Here is an 18,845-nt window from a genome sequence, read left to right on the forward strand (position 1 = left end):
CGTTTTAGGGCTATAAATGACAGTAGCAGAAAAGAGTGAAGTACAGGAGAAATGACAAAAGCACAGGGATCAGTCAGGACGGACTGCAGCGGAAAGGTAATGGGAGCCTGAACATGGGCGGTAAAGTAAGACCGATCTGCGGTGCCCACTCGGTAGAGCCTATGGCTCAATCGTGAGTTCGAGTCCCATGTACATATAAAATAAGACCAATGTGACAGACACTGCAGAAGTAAAATCAAGAAAAGATGACTGAATAGAAGAGATGATGAACCTGAAACTCTGAGCCTGAACAATTGGAAACAGGGTCTTAAAAATAATATCTTAATAGAAGCTAATACTTTTTAAGGGCTTCTATGTGTCAGGCACCTTACATATTTTACTTAATTAACTCTCATTCACAATCCTGTAAGATAGAGTCAGTAATTACCCCCATTTTACAGATGAAAAACCCAAGGTCAAAAGAACTAAGCCTAGAACCAATCCCAGCAGCTCGAGCTTGCCACCGCTGCCTGATACCAATCCCGGAACAGAGAAGAGGCAGCTGGTCCGCTTAAGGAAGAGGACACATTCTGTGTTCAGACATGCTGAGTATGAGATGTCCGAAGGTATTAACATGGTAACATCTAGCCGGCAGCCTGGGAAAGAGACAGGGAAGCAGGCGTGTAAATAATCTGTATAAGATTGTTGACACTGTTGCGAATGGAACCGGCTGCTCATTCCCTTACACAGGACAGTCAAACTGAAATGATGGCCTTTTGAAAAGACTTGGAGCGTCTTCCTTTGGAAGGAATGTGGGATGGAGGCAGAACATGAGTGGCCGACTTCTCTTATAAAAAGCAAAACAAATCCACGGTGCTTGGCTGGTTCAGTTGGAAGAGAGTGCCACTTTTGGTCTCAGAGTCATGAGTTCGAGCCCCACACTGGGTATGGAGATTACTTAAAATACATAAATAAATAAATTTTAAAAAGGCAGGACAAATCCATGTGACTGGTTATTTTGAAATACTGCACAATGTCCCAAGTGGACCACCTTTATAAGAAAATCGTGCTAATTTGTAAGTTCTCACAAAAGGCAGAAATCAATGCCATCTCTTTGAGACCCAGTCTTCATCAGTATCTTTTATACAGACTTGATGAAAATCATTTAGCATCTTAGCACATCTTCACAGATTCTAAAATTGTAGGGATTGTGTCACCCATCCAGTGGCATCTATCCTACTTCCCGACAGGAAAATGTACATGGATCTGTATAAAAGAGCCGCCTGCGAAGTCCACAAAATTTACCGTGTTCAGTAAATTCAGCAAAGTAAAACACATATGATAAAATGTCAACAGTGTCAAAGTGCAGAGGTATATTCACAGATGAGGAAAAATAAAGAAGAAAAAAATCACAAATGCACCTTGAGTAGAACACAAGATATCTGAAAGCTATGTGAGAATGCAAACGTAACCTTTCTAGCACGATGAATTGGTAAAAGTCTTCAGAATGCAGCAACTCTTAAAATCTAACACAAATTAGACACAAAATAAAGAAGGCATTCTAATAACGGATTACAGTGAACTCTAGTCCAATAACTTTTACTGATGGACTCATTCCATAAATACTGAATGCCTACTATCTGGCAAGCACTGTTCTTAAACTTACACATTTAGGGGAAATGGACTATTTCATTTCAAACCCTGAGAAAACCACAACCATTGAACAGAGTAGGGATCAAAAGCCCCTCCCCAGCCCTCCAGCAGAGACACAGTTATGCAGGCACGTGTGCACAAGCATGCACATTAGACCGTAACAGTGCTACAGAAGAAATTTTTGCTAAATATTCCCCCACAAAAGCGAATTCTTATTTTTGCAAATTGTCACAAATACAGAAAGAGAAGAATTAACTCACTGTGATTATTTCCATAATCAAAGAACATGAGAAAAAAATTACATGCTAGTTTCACTTACTACTATATAAAATTATATAGATGAATAAATTGTAAAGGATTGTTAGTATATGTTTATATATCATACATACTAATACAATGTATTCTATAGATAAAAAATTGTAAATGATTGTTTTGTTTTTAAGATTTTATTTATTTATTTTAGAGATAGAGAGAGCATGAGCAGGGGGAAGAGCACAGGGAGAGGGAAAGACAGAGAATCTCAAGCAGACTCTGCACTGAGTGCGAAGCCAGACGCAGGGCTCAATCTCACAACCCTGACATCACACGACCTGAGCCAAAATCAAGAGCCAGATGCTCAAGGGACTGAGCCACCCAGGCGCCCCGAAATCATAAATGATTGTTAAACAGAATCCAGGGAAGCATTTATACATCATTACAAACTAGGGTTAATCCAAGCAATGCAAGGATAGTTTAACTTTACAAATCTATTACCATAAAATTCACTGTAACAACTGAGTACAGAGAAACAAAATATGGAGGTGCCTGGGTGGCTCAGTCGGTCAAGCATCCAAGTCTTGATTTCAGCTCAGGTTGTGATCTCAGGGTCATGAGATCCAGCCCCCTGTTGGGTTCTGCGCTCAGCAGGGTATCTGCTTGAGATTCTCTCTCTCCCTCTCCCTCTGCCCCTCCTGTTCACCTCCACCCCTGCGAACTCTCTAAAATAAATAAATCTTCAAAAAAAACAAAAAACAAAAAACTAAGAAAGAAAGAAAAGGAAAAGAAAAACAAAACGTGCACTTTATAGAGCCAGACGAAGTTCTTATCTTCATGGCAGTCCAGTTACCACTATAGTCCCAGCTACCACCATCTCACCCGGATGACTGGTTTAGCTCCTGACTGGTCATCCTGTGCTCTCTGGCAATGAGCTCGGCAATGAGCTAACGAGGACCAAGGGCTCTTCCTTCCCTCTGCCAGGAGGGGTTTCTACTAAACACCTTCCCAAGGGCTCTCACAGTCTCTAGGTGTGCGACAGCTGGTTCTCAGCAACTCCTACAAACAGGTGGTTCATAAACTCCCACTTTTTACTTCACTCATCACACTTCACCCCATAAAAAGAGAGAGCACAGGGTGGGTTGGGGAGGTAGGGTCTCTTTCCTGAAGCCCAGTCTCACAGTACAGCCGGCTGTGCCCCAACCTAAGCGCACCTCTCCACAGGACACCAAGAGAAGAGGGGGTCTGCGTACCTGTCACCCTTCCACCCACAAGTTCCAGCCTGACATGCACCTAGAGTCCACTGAGCGCAAGTTCTCAGAACCACCTGCAGACTGAACACTTGCATCAAGAAAACTTCGACAGCCTTTGCATTATGACACTGCTTCTGAGAAAGTTACGGTAAAGTATACATAATATAAAAATTACTATTTTAACCATTTTCAAGTGTATAATTCAGTGGATGAGGCACTGATTACTTTTCTCCTTCCCTTATTTTTCGATGACTGTGGATCTCTAATTTTGTTTTTAAAGAATTTATTCATTTGACAATGAGAGAGAGAGAACACAAGCAAGGAGAGGGACAGGCAGAGGAAGAGGGAGAAGCAGGCTCCCTGCTGAGCAGGGAGCAGGGAGCTGATGCAGAGCCCAAAAAGGGGGCCCAATCTCAGGACCCTGGGATCATGACCTAAGCTGAAGGCAGACACTTAACCAACTAAGCCACCCAGGCGCCCCTCTTTTTTTTTTTTAAAGCAAACACCTAGGTCTGCTTTCTGTGAATGATGCATTATTCTAACTCTTTCCCAAATATTACCGTATTTATTGTAACACGACAATCCCAGGAAAACAGCTTTAAGTGAGATATCTGAGGCAAAGAGCAATACCTTGTCTCAGGTCACAGACAGCGAACGGCAGAGGGCTCCACTCTGGGCAACGCAGCTCACACATCCAGTCCCACTTACCATCTCATTCTATTCTGTCTCAACACCACTGCTCAACATGCCATGTTTCCCAACATGCGCGTGTGTCACTGGCTGGAAATGACTGAGAAACTGTGCTATAAGGCAGGGCCTTAATATCATTCAGGATCTGCAAGTAAAGATTTAATCTACAAAACCCTGATCCAGTGATTAAAATGTAAAATAGATAATATTCACTCGTACAGAGATAGGTCTAAAGATCCCTACACAAAGGTTCACGTGCAGAACTTAGCTCACAGTTAATACAAACAATGGAAGATTCTCTTTCCTAAGTGCCTTTTTAATCATGCTCTTTGAAGTGAGAACAGGAGAATCAAAGAAAAGGATCACTATTATCTGGTTCACCTTTACCAAGGAAATACAAGTCAACTATTTTAAATGTAAATAACTGGGGGAAGAAGCTCGAAGAATAAGAATGAAATGAGTTAAGGAATACTAACTCTGAATGCTTAAACTTGTATTTCGACCATCCAGGTATATTGTATTCGACACTGAAGCTGGGTGAGTGTTTTGCATGTGAAAGGAGGAGGGGGAGGGTTTAAACAAAGAGAGGAAAGAAAAATGCTAACGAGGGCTTCTTACTCCATTTCTTTGACAAATTTAAAACGCTGGATTTAAGCTTTATGAAAAAAACATATATTTCAATACACACTAAGTATAAAAATAAGTTGCCAGGATTAAGGTTCACAATGCATTTTCATACTACTAGGTATCCTCAGAAAGCATTTGCTGCTTCGTACCCTACAACCTGGCAAAAAAGACATTCTTGTAGCCAGCCTTCGAGCTTGTTCTTTAAGATGTTCTAATTTAAATGCAGTTGTGCACTTCACAAGTATTATGGTTTTAGAGCAAGTCTTGGTTGGCACTATTAGAGCAAAGCGATTAGAAAAAGCTTTTGCACATTCTACTTGACAGTCACTGCCTACTTCTCTATAATGTTCTGGCTTTTATAAAAGTTATCACAGATTCTTTGCGAGGAGGCAAGGGAGAAGATCTTCCTGTTCCCTCTATTTGCATAAGCAAGCTTATGTCCAATAAGAAATAGTTTGAGTGAAATTCTTTTGTTACGTAAAGACATAATCCTGTGGTAAATCACACTATTGAGTGTTTTTGTGTTCAAAGGACATACCAGTTAAAAAATGTATTAAGGTCTCTGAGTCTACTATTTCATATGATACTTGAAGTCTGGCCTCCAAGGGATCATTTCTGTAACACGGAATGGAATACATAGTTACCATTCCTTTACATTCAAAGAAAACCAAAATAATTAGTAAAAAACAGTTGGGAGACTAGCTTTAAAAAAAAAAGAAAGAAAGAAAAAGAGGCTCTGGCACGTAACTAGCTACATGCACCTGGGTAACTTACTCTAACTCTCAGTAATACGAAAATGCCTGTTCAGGTCCTCTGCCCATTTTTTAGTCAGATTATTTGTATTTTTGGTATTGAGTTGTAGGAATTCTTTATATATTTTGATTACTAAGCCCATACTGGATGTATCACTTGCAGATATTTTCTCCCATTCAGTGGGTTGCGTTTTTGTTTTGTTGATGTTTTCCTTCATTGTGCAAAAGCTTTTTAATTTGATGTCATCTCAACTGTTTATTTTTGCTTTTGTTTCTCTTGCCTGAGGAGACCAATCCAGAAAAAAATTGCTAAGGCCAATGTCCAAGAGTTTACTGCCTAGATTTTTTTTTTAAGATTTATTTATTTGAGAGAAAGGGCACACACGCAGGGGGTGGGGGGCAGAGGGAGAGACTATCTCTTTTTTTAAATGATTTTTTTCAAAGACTTTATTCATTTATTTGAGAGAGAGACAGCAAGGGAGAGCGAGCGTNGGGGGGGCGCTGGGCAGAGGATGAGGAAGGAGCCGACTCCCAGCTGAGCGGGAAGCCAGGCATGGGACTAGATCCCAGAACCCTGGGATCAGGACCTGAGCCTAAGGCAAATACTCAACTGACAGAGCGACCCAGGTGCCCCTGAGACAGAGAGTCCCAAGCAGACTCCGCGCTGAGCACAGAGCCCCACACGGGGCTGGATCTCACGACCCTGAGATCATGACCTGAGCCAAAACCAAGAGTCGGACGCGTAACCAAATGCGCTACCCAGGCGCCCCTAGATTTTCCTTTAAGAGTTTTATGGTTTTATATTTTAGCCCAAATCCCTCCTCACTTCTTTTTGATAAATTTCTAAAAGTGGAACTACTGAGCAAGATTTTAAATCTTTCTATATAAACCAGCCCCCAGAAAGGCTAAACCAATTTCATTCCTACCACAACCAGATAAGGGAATACTCCTTTTCCTGCACCCTCCTTTGAAACACTAATTATAAACCAATTTTCCATTTTTTGCCAATTTTTTAAGCCAAAAGAAAAGTATTTTATGACTAGCAAACTAGATTCTTCTTTTAATATTCATATTTGCTCTTTTATTTTTCTTCTTTTGTGAACTAGTCATTTCCTTTCTCAATTTCCTATTTAGGAAGAGGATTTTTGTTTGTTTTTTAGTCTTCTTTGTGGCTACTACAATCTATTCTCTCCCTTCTTTCTTGCTCAGTCCCCACTGCCAACTCCTCTCCCCCTAGATGATTCTGTCCACTCTCTTGGATATAAGTATTATTCTGAATGCCACCAAATTTCTAACTGTATCCCACACCTCTCCCTCTGAAGTCCGAAGTCTAATACACCCAATTGCCTGTGTGACTTACGGCCTTAGACGGCTCATAAAAATATCTCCAGTGTAAACAAGTCCAAAACGGAACTCTTGATCCCCTCACTCCCGATTTAGCTCTCCCCACGTCTATACTCCGAATTCCCCATCTTAGTAAATGCTGCTGCCCACTGGCAGAGTTAATGACAGAGACTCATACGTCATCTTGATCCTTCCCTGTCATCTTTTCCTGCCCTCCTCTTGTCTAATTCCCCCGCAATTCTTTTTGATTCTACCTCCAATCTGTCTGTCCACGTTTCTTCCTTTCAGCCTTTTCCCTAGACCAGGTATACTGCCTCCCACCTGGCTGACAACAACGCTGTAAGCTCGCTCTCTACTCCCATCACTGCTACCCCACAAGCCTAATCCATTTCCCACAGAGCAGCCAACACTATCACTGTAAATGAACTACCAGATCAGGTCCTTCCCCCCTTTTTGTACCTTCTATGACTTCCTATTGCATCTATCCCATTACTCACACCAAAAATCTAGCCAATCCATTAACAAGTCATGTTCTGCTAGCTTTTTAAAAGATTTTATTTATTTATTTATTTATTTATTGAGGCAGGGGTGGAGAGAGCGTGTGCACACACGAGCAGGGGGAGGGCCAGAAGAAGAGGGAGAGAGAGAGAATCCCAAGAAGACTCCGCACGGAGCACAAAGCCCAATGCGGGACTCGATCCATCAACCCTGAGATCATGACCTGACCCAAAACCAAGAGGCTTAACCGACAGCCACCCAGGCGCTCCTTGCTAGCTTTAAAGCACATCAAGTACTGTCTACTTCTTGCCATCTCTAGCGTCACCACTTTGCTTCAAGCCATCATCATCTTTCTCCAGGACCAAAAAGGGGGTGCTGCCCCTTTTCCAATCATTAGAAAAGCATTCCTAATCTAAGTGGGAATCTTTTCTAACCAAGCCCAAACTTCTTCTTAAAAAAAAAAAAAAAAAAAGTGGGATTATTTGAGAGAGAGAGAAACAGAGAGATAGACAGCAAGCGGGGGGGGGGGCAGAGGGAGAGAGAAACTTAAGCAGCCTTGCACTTAGGGCTCTAAGTGGGGCTCCGTATCACGACCTGAGATAAAACCAAGAGTCAGGCACTTAACCAACTGTGCCAGCCAAGCGCCCCAAGCCCTAACTTCTCCACACAAAGATCGAAACTGCCATTACCTACCGGTAAGATTTGGCACACGAACTGAAAACCTGTCTTCGGGGTGCTAGGGGAAGACTACAGCAGCACAAACACTTCTGTCTGATTTGTGAAACACCACTGTTCCACTAGAGAAACACTGAAAACCTTACAAGCTAAAACCCTACGTTACAAGCCTCATAAGAGGAGGACTATGTTGGTACCACCCAGCGTGCGATCACTGCTCCTAGGGTAGTGCTTGCCACCGAGCAAGTACTCCAGACTAATTTTTTCTTTAATGAATGGTTAGAACATGAGCTTTTAGTTCGTTCTGAGTTATCCCCAACTGAATTACAATAAAACCAAATCTTGATCATTTCAGCTTATAAATAAAAAGGCAGTAACAACAAACAAGTTTCATCTTACTTCCAAAATATATATAATAAAACAGTGATGTTTTCAAATGAACTTCACTGCATGACCCCACTCAGCTGCTGCTGTAACAGCCTGTGCAGGAAGGAAAACAGGTGCCAAACCCAGCGTTACAGATCACAGACAAGAAAGCAGCTTATAGTTTTGGCTTAAGTCGTTTTTTATAAAGTCTAAGAGAACTAAGGGCAATTTATATTTAGAGAAGTTACTTCACCTAATATCCTCTCTAAAATAAAGACAGGCAGCAAGTCTATTAAATACTGACAGATATGCAGAGCAGACTAAAGGGATCAGCTCCTCAACACCCAGCCGAGAACAAATTCCCCTGAGCATTCAGCTTTAGGGAAACAAATGTGGTCCCCAAGCCACAGCAGGTTCATCCAGAGGTGACACCTGGCCCACGCTGGACTAATCACAGCACTTACCTTTTCTTTGGAGTTGACTGGTTTGGGGATAATCAACTGCTCTATAGCAAGCCAAAGCCAAAACTGAAACTCCGAGCCAGAGGTTCTGCTACAGTGGAAACCCGCAAGATGTAAACGCTGGATGTAGCAGAGGTCAGCTTTCCGGCAATTCAGACATCAATCTGCAGCAAGAGTCCCCGCAACTTTTCCAACCCCGGTTTCCATTACTCCTGATGCTTACTTGCATCGCTGCCCTTAGTGCAACTTAATATATTCACTTTTTCTAGGATTTTACAAGTCTACAAATTTCCCTCCCAGAAGAAAAAGCAGGAATNAAGCATAAAAGGCCTGTAATACCCTTTCAAGACAAAACACACTGAACAAGGGAAGAGAAGGAAACCATCTCAACCTGATAAAGGACACGTATGAAAATCCCACAGGTAACATCACACTCGATGGTGAAAGACTGAAAGCTTTCCTCCTCATATCAAGAACAAGACAAGGATGTCTGCTCTTACCACTTCTATTCTACATAAATTCTATTCAACATAAAGTTCTAGTCACCACAACTAGGCAAGAAAAAAAATAAAAGGCATCCATAAAGGAGAAGTAGTAAAACTTTCTCTATTTGCACATGACACGATCTTATTTGTAGAAAATCCTAAGGAATCCAGTAAGAAACTACTAGAATCAATATATGAGTCCTGCAGAGTTACAGGATACAAAATCAATATACAAAAATCAATTGTGTTCCGGGTACCAGTAATAAACTATCCAAAAATGAAATTAGGAAAAAATTCCATTTATAATAGCATCAGAAAGAATAAAGTACTTATGAATAAAAAAAAATTTTTTTTAAAGATTTCATTTATTTATTTGAGAGAGAGGAGAGAGCACAAGCAGGGCGAGCAGCAGAGGGAGAGGAGGGAAGCAGGCTCCCCACCGAGTATGGAGCCTGAGGCAAAACTCGATCCCAGGACCCTGGAATCATGACCCGAGCCAAAGGCAGATGCTTAACCGACTGAGCCACCCAGATGCCCTGGAATAAAATTTTTTAAGACTTTTTTTTTTTTTTAAGATTTTATTTATTTATTTGACAGAGAGAGAGACAGCCAGCGAGAGAGGGAACACAAGCAGGGGGAGTGGGAGAGGAAGAAGCAGGCTCCCAGTGGAAGAGCCCGATGTGGGGCTCGATCCCAGAACTCCGGTATCACGCCCTGAGCTGAAGGCAGACGCGTAACGACTGAGCCACTCAGGCACCCCTTAAGACTTTTTTATTTTTTAATTTTATTTTTTAAAAGATTTTTATTTACTTACTGAGAGAGAAAAAACACGCACTCAAGCTTGTGCACGGGGGGTAGGAAGGCGGGAGAAAGAATCCTCAAGCAGACTCCCTGTTGAGTGCAGAGCCCAACCCAGGCTCAATCCCAGGACCTGAGCCCAACCAAAACCAAGAGTTGGCCACTTAAACAACTGAGCCACCCAGGATTACCTACTTAGGAATAAATTAAACCTAGAAGGTGAAAAACTTGTACACTGGAAAGTACAAAACATTGCTGAAAGACATTTTAAAAGACCTAAACAAATGGAAAAACATCCCATGTTCATAGATCAGAAGACTTAGTATTGTTAAGATAGCAATACTTCCCAAACAGATCTACCAGTCCAATGCAATGCCTATGAAAATTACAGCCATCCTTTTTGCAGAAATTGGTAAGCTTGGGGCGCCTGGGTGGCTCAGTCGTTAAGCGTCTGCCTTTGGCTCAGGGCGTGATCCCAGAGTCCTGGGATTGAGCCCCACATCAGGCTCCTTCACTGGGAGCCTGCTTCTTCCTCTCCCACTCTCCCTGCTTGTGTTTCCTCTCTCACTGGCTGTCTCTCTCTGTGACAAATAAATAAGTAAAATCTTAAAAAAAAAAAAAATTGGTAAGCTGATCCTAAAACTCAAAGAATCTCAAGGGACTTCAAACAGCCAAAACCATCTTGAAAAAGAACAAAGATGGAGGACTCACACTTCCTGATTCCAAAACTTTACCACAAAGCTACAGTAATCAAGATAGTGTGGGTACTGGCCTAAGGATAGACATATAACCAACGGAAAGAAGAGAGAACCCAGAAATAAACCTTCATACATATGGTAAGTTGACTTTTGACAAGGGCATCAAGCCAACTCAACAGGGAAGAATGTTCTTTTCAATAAACAGTGCTGGCACTAAAGGATACCCATATGCGAAAGAATAAAGTTGGACACATACCTTTGACCATATACAAAAATTAACTCAAAATGATCACAGGCATAATTTTCATGACATCAGATTAAGCAATGATTTCTTAGCCATGATATCAAAAGCAGAAGTAACCAGGGGTGCCTGGGTGGCTCAGTCAGTTAAGCGCCTGCCTTTGGCTCAAGTCATGATCCCAGGGTCCTGGGATCGAGCCCCACATCAGGCTCCTTGTTCAGCGGGGAGCCTGCTTCTCCCTCTCTCTCTGCCTGCGGCTCCCCCTGCTTGTGCTTTCTCTCTGTCTGTCAAATAAATAAAATCTTTAAAAGAAAAGAAGAGAAAAAACCACAAGTAACCAAAGAAAAAATAGTGAACCTCACCAAAATTAAAATTGTGCGTTCTTCAAATGACACTAAAAATAAAGTGAAAAGACAACCCACAGAATGGGAATAAAATTTTGTACATCTAATAAGGGTCTAGTATCCAGAATAAGAACTCTACTACTCAACAATAAAAGAAAAAGAACCCCAACCAGGCAAAGGATTTGAATAGACATCCCTCCAAAGATATACTAATGGCCAATAAACAAAAAGCTCACATGAAAAAGCCCACATTTTTACTCATTAGGGAAATGCAAATCAAACCCACAACACAGCTACTTCGTACCCAGTAGGACGGCTATAAAAAACTGAAAACAAAAACAAAAAAATAACAAGTGTTGGTGAGAAATCAGAACTCTCTTCATACGTTGTTGGAGAATGTAAAACGCTGCTGCGATGAACAGACTATGGTTCCTCAAAAAGTTAAACACAGAATTACCGTATGACTCAGCAATTCCTCTCCCAGGTATTTACCCGAGAGAACTGAAAACATACGGCCACACAAAAACTTGTATGCAGATGTTCACTGCAGCATTATTCATTATACCAAGTGGAAACAGCCCAAATGTCCATAATCAAAATGGGGTATACCCGTGCAATCGAGTATTGTCTAGCCATTAAAAAGGCATGAAGTACTGACCCACACTATAACATGAATGAGTTGTGAGAATACGCGCTAGGAAAGCCGGACAAAAAAAGGCCACATGTTCCGAGTCCACTTACGTGAAATGTCTAAAACAGGCAAATCTTCAGAGACAGAAAATAGATATTTGTGACCGCCAGGGGCTGACGGGGAATGGGCAATGACTGCTAATGAGTGTGGGGTTTCTTGGTGAGATGATGGAAACATTCTGAAATTAGATAGTGGGGACGGTTACACGACTTTGTGAACATACCAAAAACCACCGAATTACATTCTGTAAAAAGGTGAATTTTATGATATGTTAATATCTCAATTTAAAAAACTGATGAGGAAAAAAAAGTCTTTAAGGAACCGAAATACAGATCACAAAGGTCACACAGTAAAGCCATACATTTTCCTTGTTAAAAAAAAAAAAATCTGAATCTCAACTGAACTTTATTTATTCTCACTTTACATATAACTTGTACAAACCTCGCTATACGGATTCAAAGCCCATAGTGTATTAAAAACTTCCTATTATGGGTAATAAAATTGATACAGACAAGGATGCTGACAGGAAGGTTAAAAAAATGGCAGAAGAACTTGAAAGCAACAGTATGAGGCCACTTATTAAGGGTAAATTGGTCTATGTACTTATGATCTGGCAGTATCACTAATACACAGCTTGATACAATAACCTATTTTATAGTAAAGAAAATGAGACGGATGATTAAAATTAGAGCTAACCCACATCGCTCTCATCGTGCCGATCACCATTCTAAGTACTGAACATTTACTCATTTAATAACTCCAACACCCCGACAAAGAAAGTACTACCGCTATCTCATTTTACAGATGAAGAAACTGAGGGGTCACATAGCTAAGTGGCAAAATTAAGATTCAAACGCAGGCTTCAGAGTCCATCCTCTTAACCAGTACACCATACTGCCTGCCTCTCAGGGATGAACAAGCCATTGTTAAAAAAAAAAAAAAAAAAAAAAGTTAAACAATGCTCGGTGTGCTCTAAAGCTGGAAAATCTACAATTTTTTTTTTCAGTACAAAAGTGCTCTTTGCGAACAACTGTTCTATGGCAGCCTATTACCTACAGGAGAACATCTAGAGGTAAAGGAACTTACATCCTGACCCCGCCTGTACTCACAGCTCACCTAGCTCCCCCAGTGCTACCCAAACCAGACTGCTCGTGCCCCTTCAACATACAGGGCCTGTGCGTGCTCGTGCCCCCGTGTTAAAGGCCTTCTCTTCACTTATCTCATTAGAAAATTTCTACTTGCCTTCGACAACCTAGCTCACATCCCACTTCCTCTGTGCCACATTCCCTGACGCCACTAGGCAAACCTGCGTTCACACAGCCTTTTGTACACCTGTGACAGCATCCACCTCAGTCCATCATAATTAAAAGCTTCACTCCCCTTTTCACCTCCTACAATTAGAACCTAGTTCGCTGCAGATGCTAAATTAAATTTTTATTTTTATTATTTTTTAAAGATTTTATTCATTCGACAGAGATAGAGACAGCCAGCGAGAGAGGGAACACAAGCAGGGGGAGTGGGAGAGGAAGAAGCAGGCTCATAGCGGAGGAGCCTGATGTGGGGCTCGATCCCATAACGCCGGGATCACGCCCTGAGCCGAAGGCGGAGGCCCAACGACTGCGCCACCCAGGCGCCCCTAAATTAAATTTTTAAATTAAATAAAGTAAAATTATTTTTTAAAAACTCAGCAATACAAAATCACCAGTTAGCTACGGTCCACATAGTCAGGTTTTATCTTAACAAAAGTCATAAAATTAAATATTTAAAAGGAATAAAGTTCATTTTCATATAAATTACAAGTTGCAAAGTGTCCTACAAATCAAATTCAGTCACCAGAAATCTTTTTAACAAGAAAAGACTGATACTCTGGACCAAACTTGAGTAATCTGTCGTAGTAAAAGTAATATGAATAATGACGTGGGTAAAATTTTAACTGAGATAAGAGTTCCCAGAATCTAAGCCAACAGAGTCAAAGGAGTTAGGTAGGCTACAAGGATACCATTTAGTAAGTTAGTGCTTGAGTAATACACGCTTACTTAATGCCCTCAGAAATTACTGTCCTTCCTAATTTGTGTCACTCCTTAAGAATTAATTTACTACCTACAAAATTCTAGTGGAATTAACATTTTATTACTTGTCCTAGATGAGTGAATATTTCCAGTTGGACCAAACCAAATACAACAATAACTATAATCAACCCATTTCTAACAGCCAAACTAATAACATATGGGATACCCAATACGGTAATAAATATAAAAGAACACCTAGAAGTCTGTCAAATATTTACTGAATTCACTCCATTTGTCATTATCTATTCTACTAGAAAAGTTACTTATAAAAGAAATGTCATTTCACTTTGCTTTGTTAAAAAAACAAAAATTACTTAACCTTGATTTTATTTTTTACTTATTATCCCATACTTAGGGCTGCTCTAATAAGCTCAGCAATGGCAAAATCTGCCCTCTTATTATTGACTCCCAACGTCAGCTTAACTTCAACCTTCTTTCAAACTCTCACCTATCCTCAAACTTTCATGACCTTCGGGGTCTCTAACGGACCTACTGCCTCCGACTCACCTTCATGACTAAAAGTCACTGACTTTTCAGAGGGGGGTTCAATATCCTCCAAGGCAATGTTTTATATAAAACCCACCTTTAAATCAAATGTCACCTTTGCATTCTCATTGACCTAAAAATTAAAACCAAGTCAACTACTTCTAAGAGGTACCCATTTAGGCAGTCACAGACCTGCATAAATATTTGTGTGGTATTTGTATTACCTAGGCTGAGAATTCTCCTCATACATCCTTTCTTTCCCCTCCTTGAAGAGGCTTATGGTTTGCTTAGTTTTCTTCATCAAGTTCTCCATGAACACCCTAAAATACTCATTTTCTCCAAGCGTCTCCATCTTCCCCTCATATCTTGACAAGATAGTGCGGAGATGCTGGTAGGTATCTGGCAGCAGGTCTAAGATATAAGGTGGGCTATTCTTTAGCGCCAGCTTTGGGTTCTGACACAACCGCACCACCTGCAACAAATGGAAAAGAAGGGCTATTACTTGGAGGATCTTAAGGACAATCTCCTTTTTTAAGTTAAAAAAAAAGTTATAAAATATGTGCTCTGTTGCAGAAATATTAAAAAATGCACAAGACCATAAGAAATGATCCATAACACCCCTGCCCATGGGCAATTATTTTACATTTTTAGTGGTTCCCCTAGAAGGGTGGGTTCTTAAAACCATACGAGAGACTAATGGTCCAGAAATTACATAGCAGACAAGGGGGGCCTGGCTGGCTCAATTGGTAGAGCCTGCGACTCTTGATCTTGGGGCTGTGAGTTTGAGCCCCACGTTGAGTGTAGAGATGACGTAAAAATAAATCTTGAAAAAAGAAAAAAGAAAAGAAAAGAAAAGAAATTACATAGCAGACTAAACATTGCAGGGGGAGGAAGACATCCCAATAACACCTAAAAAGTGGTAGATGAACGAGGACAAGTTTGTTTTAAATGCATGGCTCACCCCACAACACAATAAAGAAAATTCCCAAGGATAGAAATAAAGAACATGGCTGCCCTCGGAAGTGATGTAGAGGCCAGAGTTGTAACAGCCACTAAGGTCTGGGAGCAGAGGGGCCTTGGACCCCATGGAGCTGAACTGAGATACCATTCCTTGCCATATAAATGACCTCCAGCCCCGTGCTGGGTGTAGAGAATGCTTAAAAAAAGAAAAAGAAAGAAGAAAAAAAAATGACCTCCGGAATTTGCCTAAGAATTCTTTTTCCCATCTTTTACTTTCAACTTCTGAGTTATGTTTTATGTAGGTTTCTTTTAAAGAACATGTAACAGTATTTTTAAAACCCAATGTAACCATCTTTGTTTTTCAACTATGAGTTTAGTACATTTCATATTTGTTATAATGACTGATAAATCTGTATTTATTCCTACCATCTTATTTTGTATTTTCCACTTAAATGGATTTTTTCTGTGTCTGGAAAAGACAAATAAATTAGTGGAAGGGCAAAGTCTAGAAACAGACCCACACATATATAGGCCCTTCACTTATCACAAAGGAAAGGTCTTTTCCAAAAAGAGTAGTGGGACAATCCGGTATCCATATAGAAAAAAAAAAAAAAGTAAAATCAAACTAAACCCTCACCTTACACTATATCAAAAAACAAAACAAAACCATACATACACACACACACACACACACACACACACACACACACAAAAGTAGACCTTGGGTTATAGACCTAAATGTGAAAGGCAGATCTATAAAGCTTTAGAAGATAATATAAGAAAATTATCTTCACTACAGAGAAAACCTTCTTAAACAGGACTATAATAAAGCATTAACCACATACACAAAAAAGGTAATTAAAACCCTTACTACTTTATAAGAACTTCTATTTATCAAGATACCCTATAAAGAATAAAAACACATGTAGAGAATCAAAGAATATATTTGTAATACATATATATTGAAATGTACATCTCCAGAATATACAGGCATACCTCAGAGATATCGCAGGTTCGATTCCAGACCACCACAATAAAGCACTTATCTATTCAATAAAGTGAATCAAATGAGTATTTTGGTTCCCCAGTGCATATAAAGTTATGTTTATACTATACTGTAGTCTAGTAAGTATACAGTAGGTCCAAAAAAAAAGTACATACCTTAATTAAAAAATACTTTATTGTCACAAAATGCTAAGCATCATCTAAGCTTTTAGTTAGTTGTAACTTTTTTGCTGGCGGAGGGTCCTGCCTCAATGTCAGTGGCTGCTGACGCATCAGGGTGCTGGCTGCTGAAGGCTGGGGTGGCTGCGGCAAGTTCTTAAAATAAGACAAGAGCGAAGTCTGCTGCCCCGACTGACTCTTCCTTTCATAAATGAGTTCTCGAGAGCATATGATGCTATTTGATAGCAATATACCCACAGCCGAAATTCTTTCAAGATCTTCCAATCCTCTCCAACCTTGCCACAGCTTTATCAGTTATGTAAATCCTTGTTGTCACTTCAACAATCTTCATAGCACCCTTCCCAAGAGTAGATTCCATCTCAAGAAACCACTTTCTTTGCTCATCCTTAAGAAGCAACCCCTCGTCCATTCAAGTTTGATCATGAGACATAGCAACCCAGTCCCCTCTTCAGGCTCCACTTCTGGTTCTAGTTCTCTTGCTGTTCCCACCGCATCTGCTTCCTCCCCTGAAGTCTTGGACCCCTCAAAGTCTACACGAGGGTTGTAATCAAATTCTTCCCAACTCCTATTAATGTTGGTATTTTGAGCTCTTCTCATGAATCACGAATATTCTTAAATGGCATCTAGAATACTGAATCCTTTCTAGAGGTTTTCAATTAACTTTGCCCAGATTCATAGAGCAATCACTACCTATAGGCTAATCACTATTTAAGGCTGCTATAGCCTTATGAAATGTATTTCTTGAATAATAAGACTTGAAAAGCAAAATGATTCCTTTGTCCATGGGCTGCAGAATGGATGCTTTGTCAGCAGACATGAAAATGTTCATCTCATTTTACATCTCCATCAGAGCTCTTGGATGACAAGGTGCAATGTCAATGAGCAGTAATATTTTGAAATAAATTTTCTGAGCTACTAGTAGGTCTCAACAGTCGGCTTAAAATATTCAGTAAACCATGTTGTAAACAGCTGTGCTATCATTCAGGCTTTGCTGTTCCATTTATAGAGCAAAGGTCAAGTCGATTTAGCTTAATTTTTAAGGGCCTTAGGATTCTGGAGTGGAAAATGAGTACTAGCTTCAAGTTAAAGTCACCAGCTGCATGAGCCCCTAACAAGAGAGTCAAACTGAACTTTGAGGCTTTGAAGCCAGGTTTTGCTTTCTCTCTAGCTATGAAAGGCCTAGATGGCATCTTTGTCCAGTAGGAGACTGTTCAGTCTACACTGAAACATCTGCTGCGTCGTGGAGCCACTGTCACTCTCTGAGCTGGATCTTCTGGAGAACTCGCTGCAGCTTCTCCACCAGCACTTGCTGCTTCACCTCGCACTTCAAGGTTTCCTTCCTTAAACCTCAAGAACCCACCTCTGCCAGCTTCATGCTTTTCTTCTGCAGCTTCCCCACCTCTCTCAGCCTTCACAGAATTGAAGAGAGTCGGGGCCTTGCTCTGGATTAGGCTTTGGCGTAAGGGACTATTGGGGCTAATCGGATGGTCTCTGCAGACCACTCCAAATTTCTCTGCATCGGCAGGAAGTCTGCTTGGCTTTATCGTTCATGTGTTCACTGGAGTAGCCAGCGCTTGTAACTTGCTTCAAGAACTTTTCCTTTGCACTCAACTTGGCTAACCGGGTGCAACAGGCATAGCTTCCAGCCTACCTCAGCTTTAGATGTGCCTTCGTCGCTAAGCTTAATCATTTCTAGCTTTTGATTTAAAGCGAGAGATGTGTGACTCTTCCTTTCACTTGAACACTTAGAGGCCAATGTAGGGTTATTAATTGTCCTAATTTCAATATTGTTGTGTCTCAGGAAATAAGCCAAATGAGAGGGAGAGAGATGGGGAACAGCTGGTCAGTAGAGCAGTCAGAACACAGAACATTTATCAATGAAGTTTGCCATTTCAGGGGTGTCTGGCTCAGTCAGTAGAGCATACAACTCTGTTTTGTTTTGTTTTGTTTTGTTTTGTTTTGTTTTAGCATACAACTCTTGATCTTGGGGTCTTGAGTTCAAGCCCCATGCTGGGCGTAGAGCTCCCTTAAAAAAAAAAAAGTTCACCATTTCTCATGGGTGCGGTTCATGGTGCCCCAAAACAATCAGAACAGTAATATCAAAGATCATTGATCACCATAACAAACATAGATGAGAAAGTTTGAAATATTGCGAGAATTGACCATATGGCACAAAGTAAGCTGAATGAGCAAATGCTTCTGGAAAAAATGGAGTAGAGAGACTTGCTTGAATTTGTAAAGAGGCTTGCTTCAATTTGTAAAAAATGCAGTATGTGCAAAACTATATAATAAAATGAGATATGCCTGTAACTGCCTTCTGTGCCATTTACTTTCTTCT

General features: G+C 40.6%; 1 protein-coding gene across 2 annotated transcripts in view; it reads right to left on the minus strand.

The window, feature by feature from the left end:
* CBL (Cbl proto-oncogene) overlaps positions 1 to 18,845 on the minus strand; it is a 78,699-nt gene that overhangs the window by 45,198 nt on the left and 14,656 nt on the right. The window contains exon 2 of one of the 2 annotated variants that reach the window (XM_040631129.1): positions 14,587 to 14,834. The exons of the other annotated variant lie outside the window; for it this stretch is intronic. Coding sequence (XP_040487063.1) covers positions 14,587 to 14,834 — 248 coding nt within the window. The remainder of the gene's footprint in view (positions 1 to 14,586; positions 14,835 to 18,845) is intronic. 2 annotated transcript variants of the gene reach the window in all.

Source organism: Ursus maritimus, unplaced genomic scaffold (genome assembly GCF_017311325.1).
Source record: "Ursus maritimus isolate PB19 unplaced genomic scaffold, ASM1731132v1 scaffold_16, whole genome shotgun sequence".
NCBI lineage: Eukaryota > Metazoa > Chordata > Mammalia > Carnivora > Ursidae > Ursus > Ursus maritimus.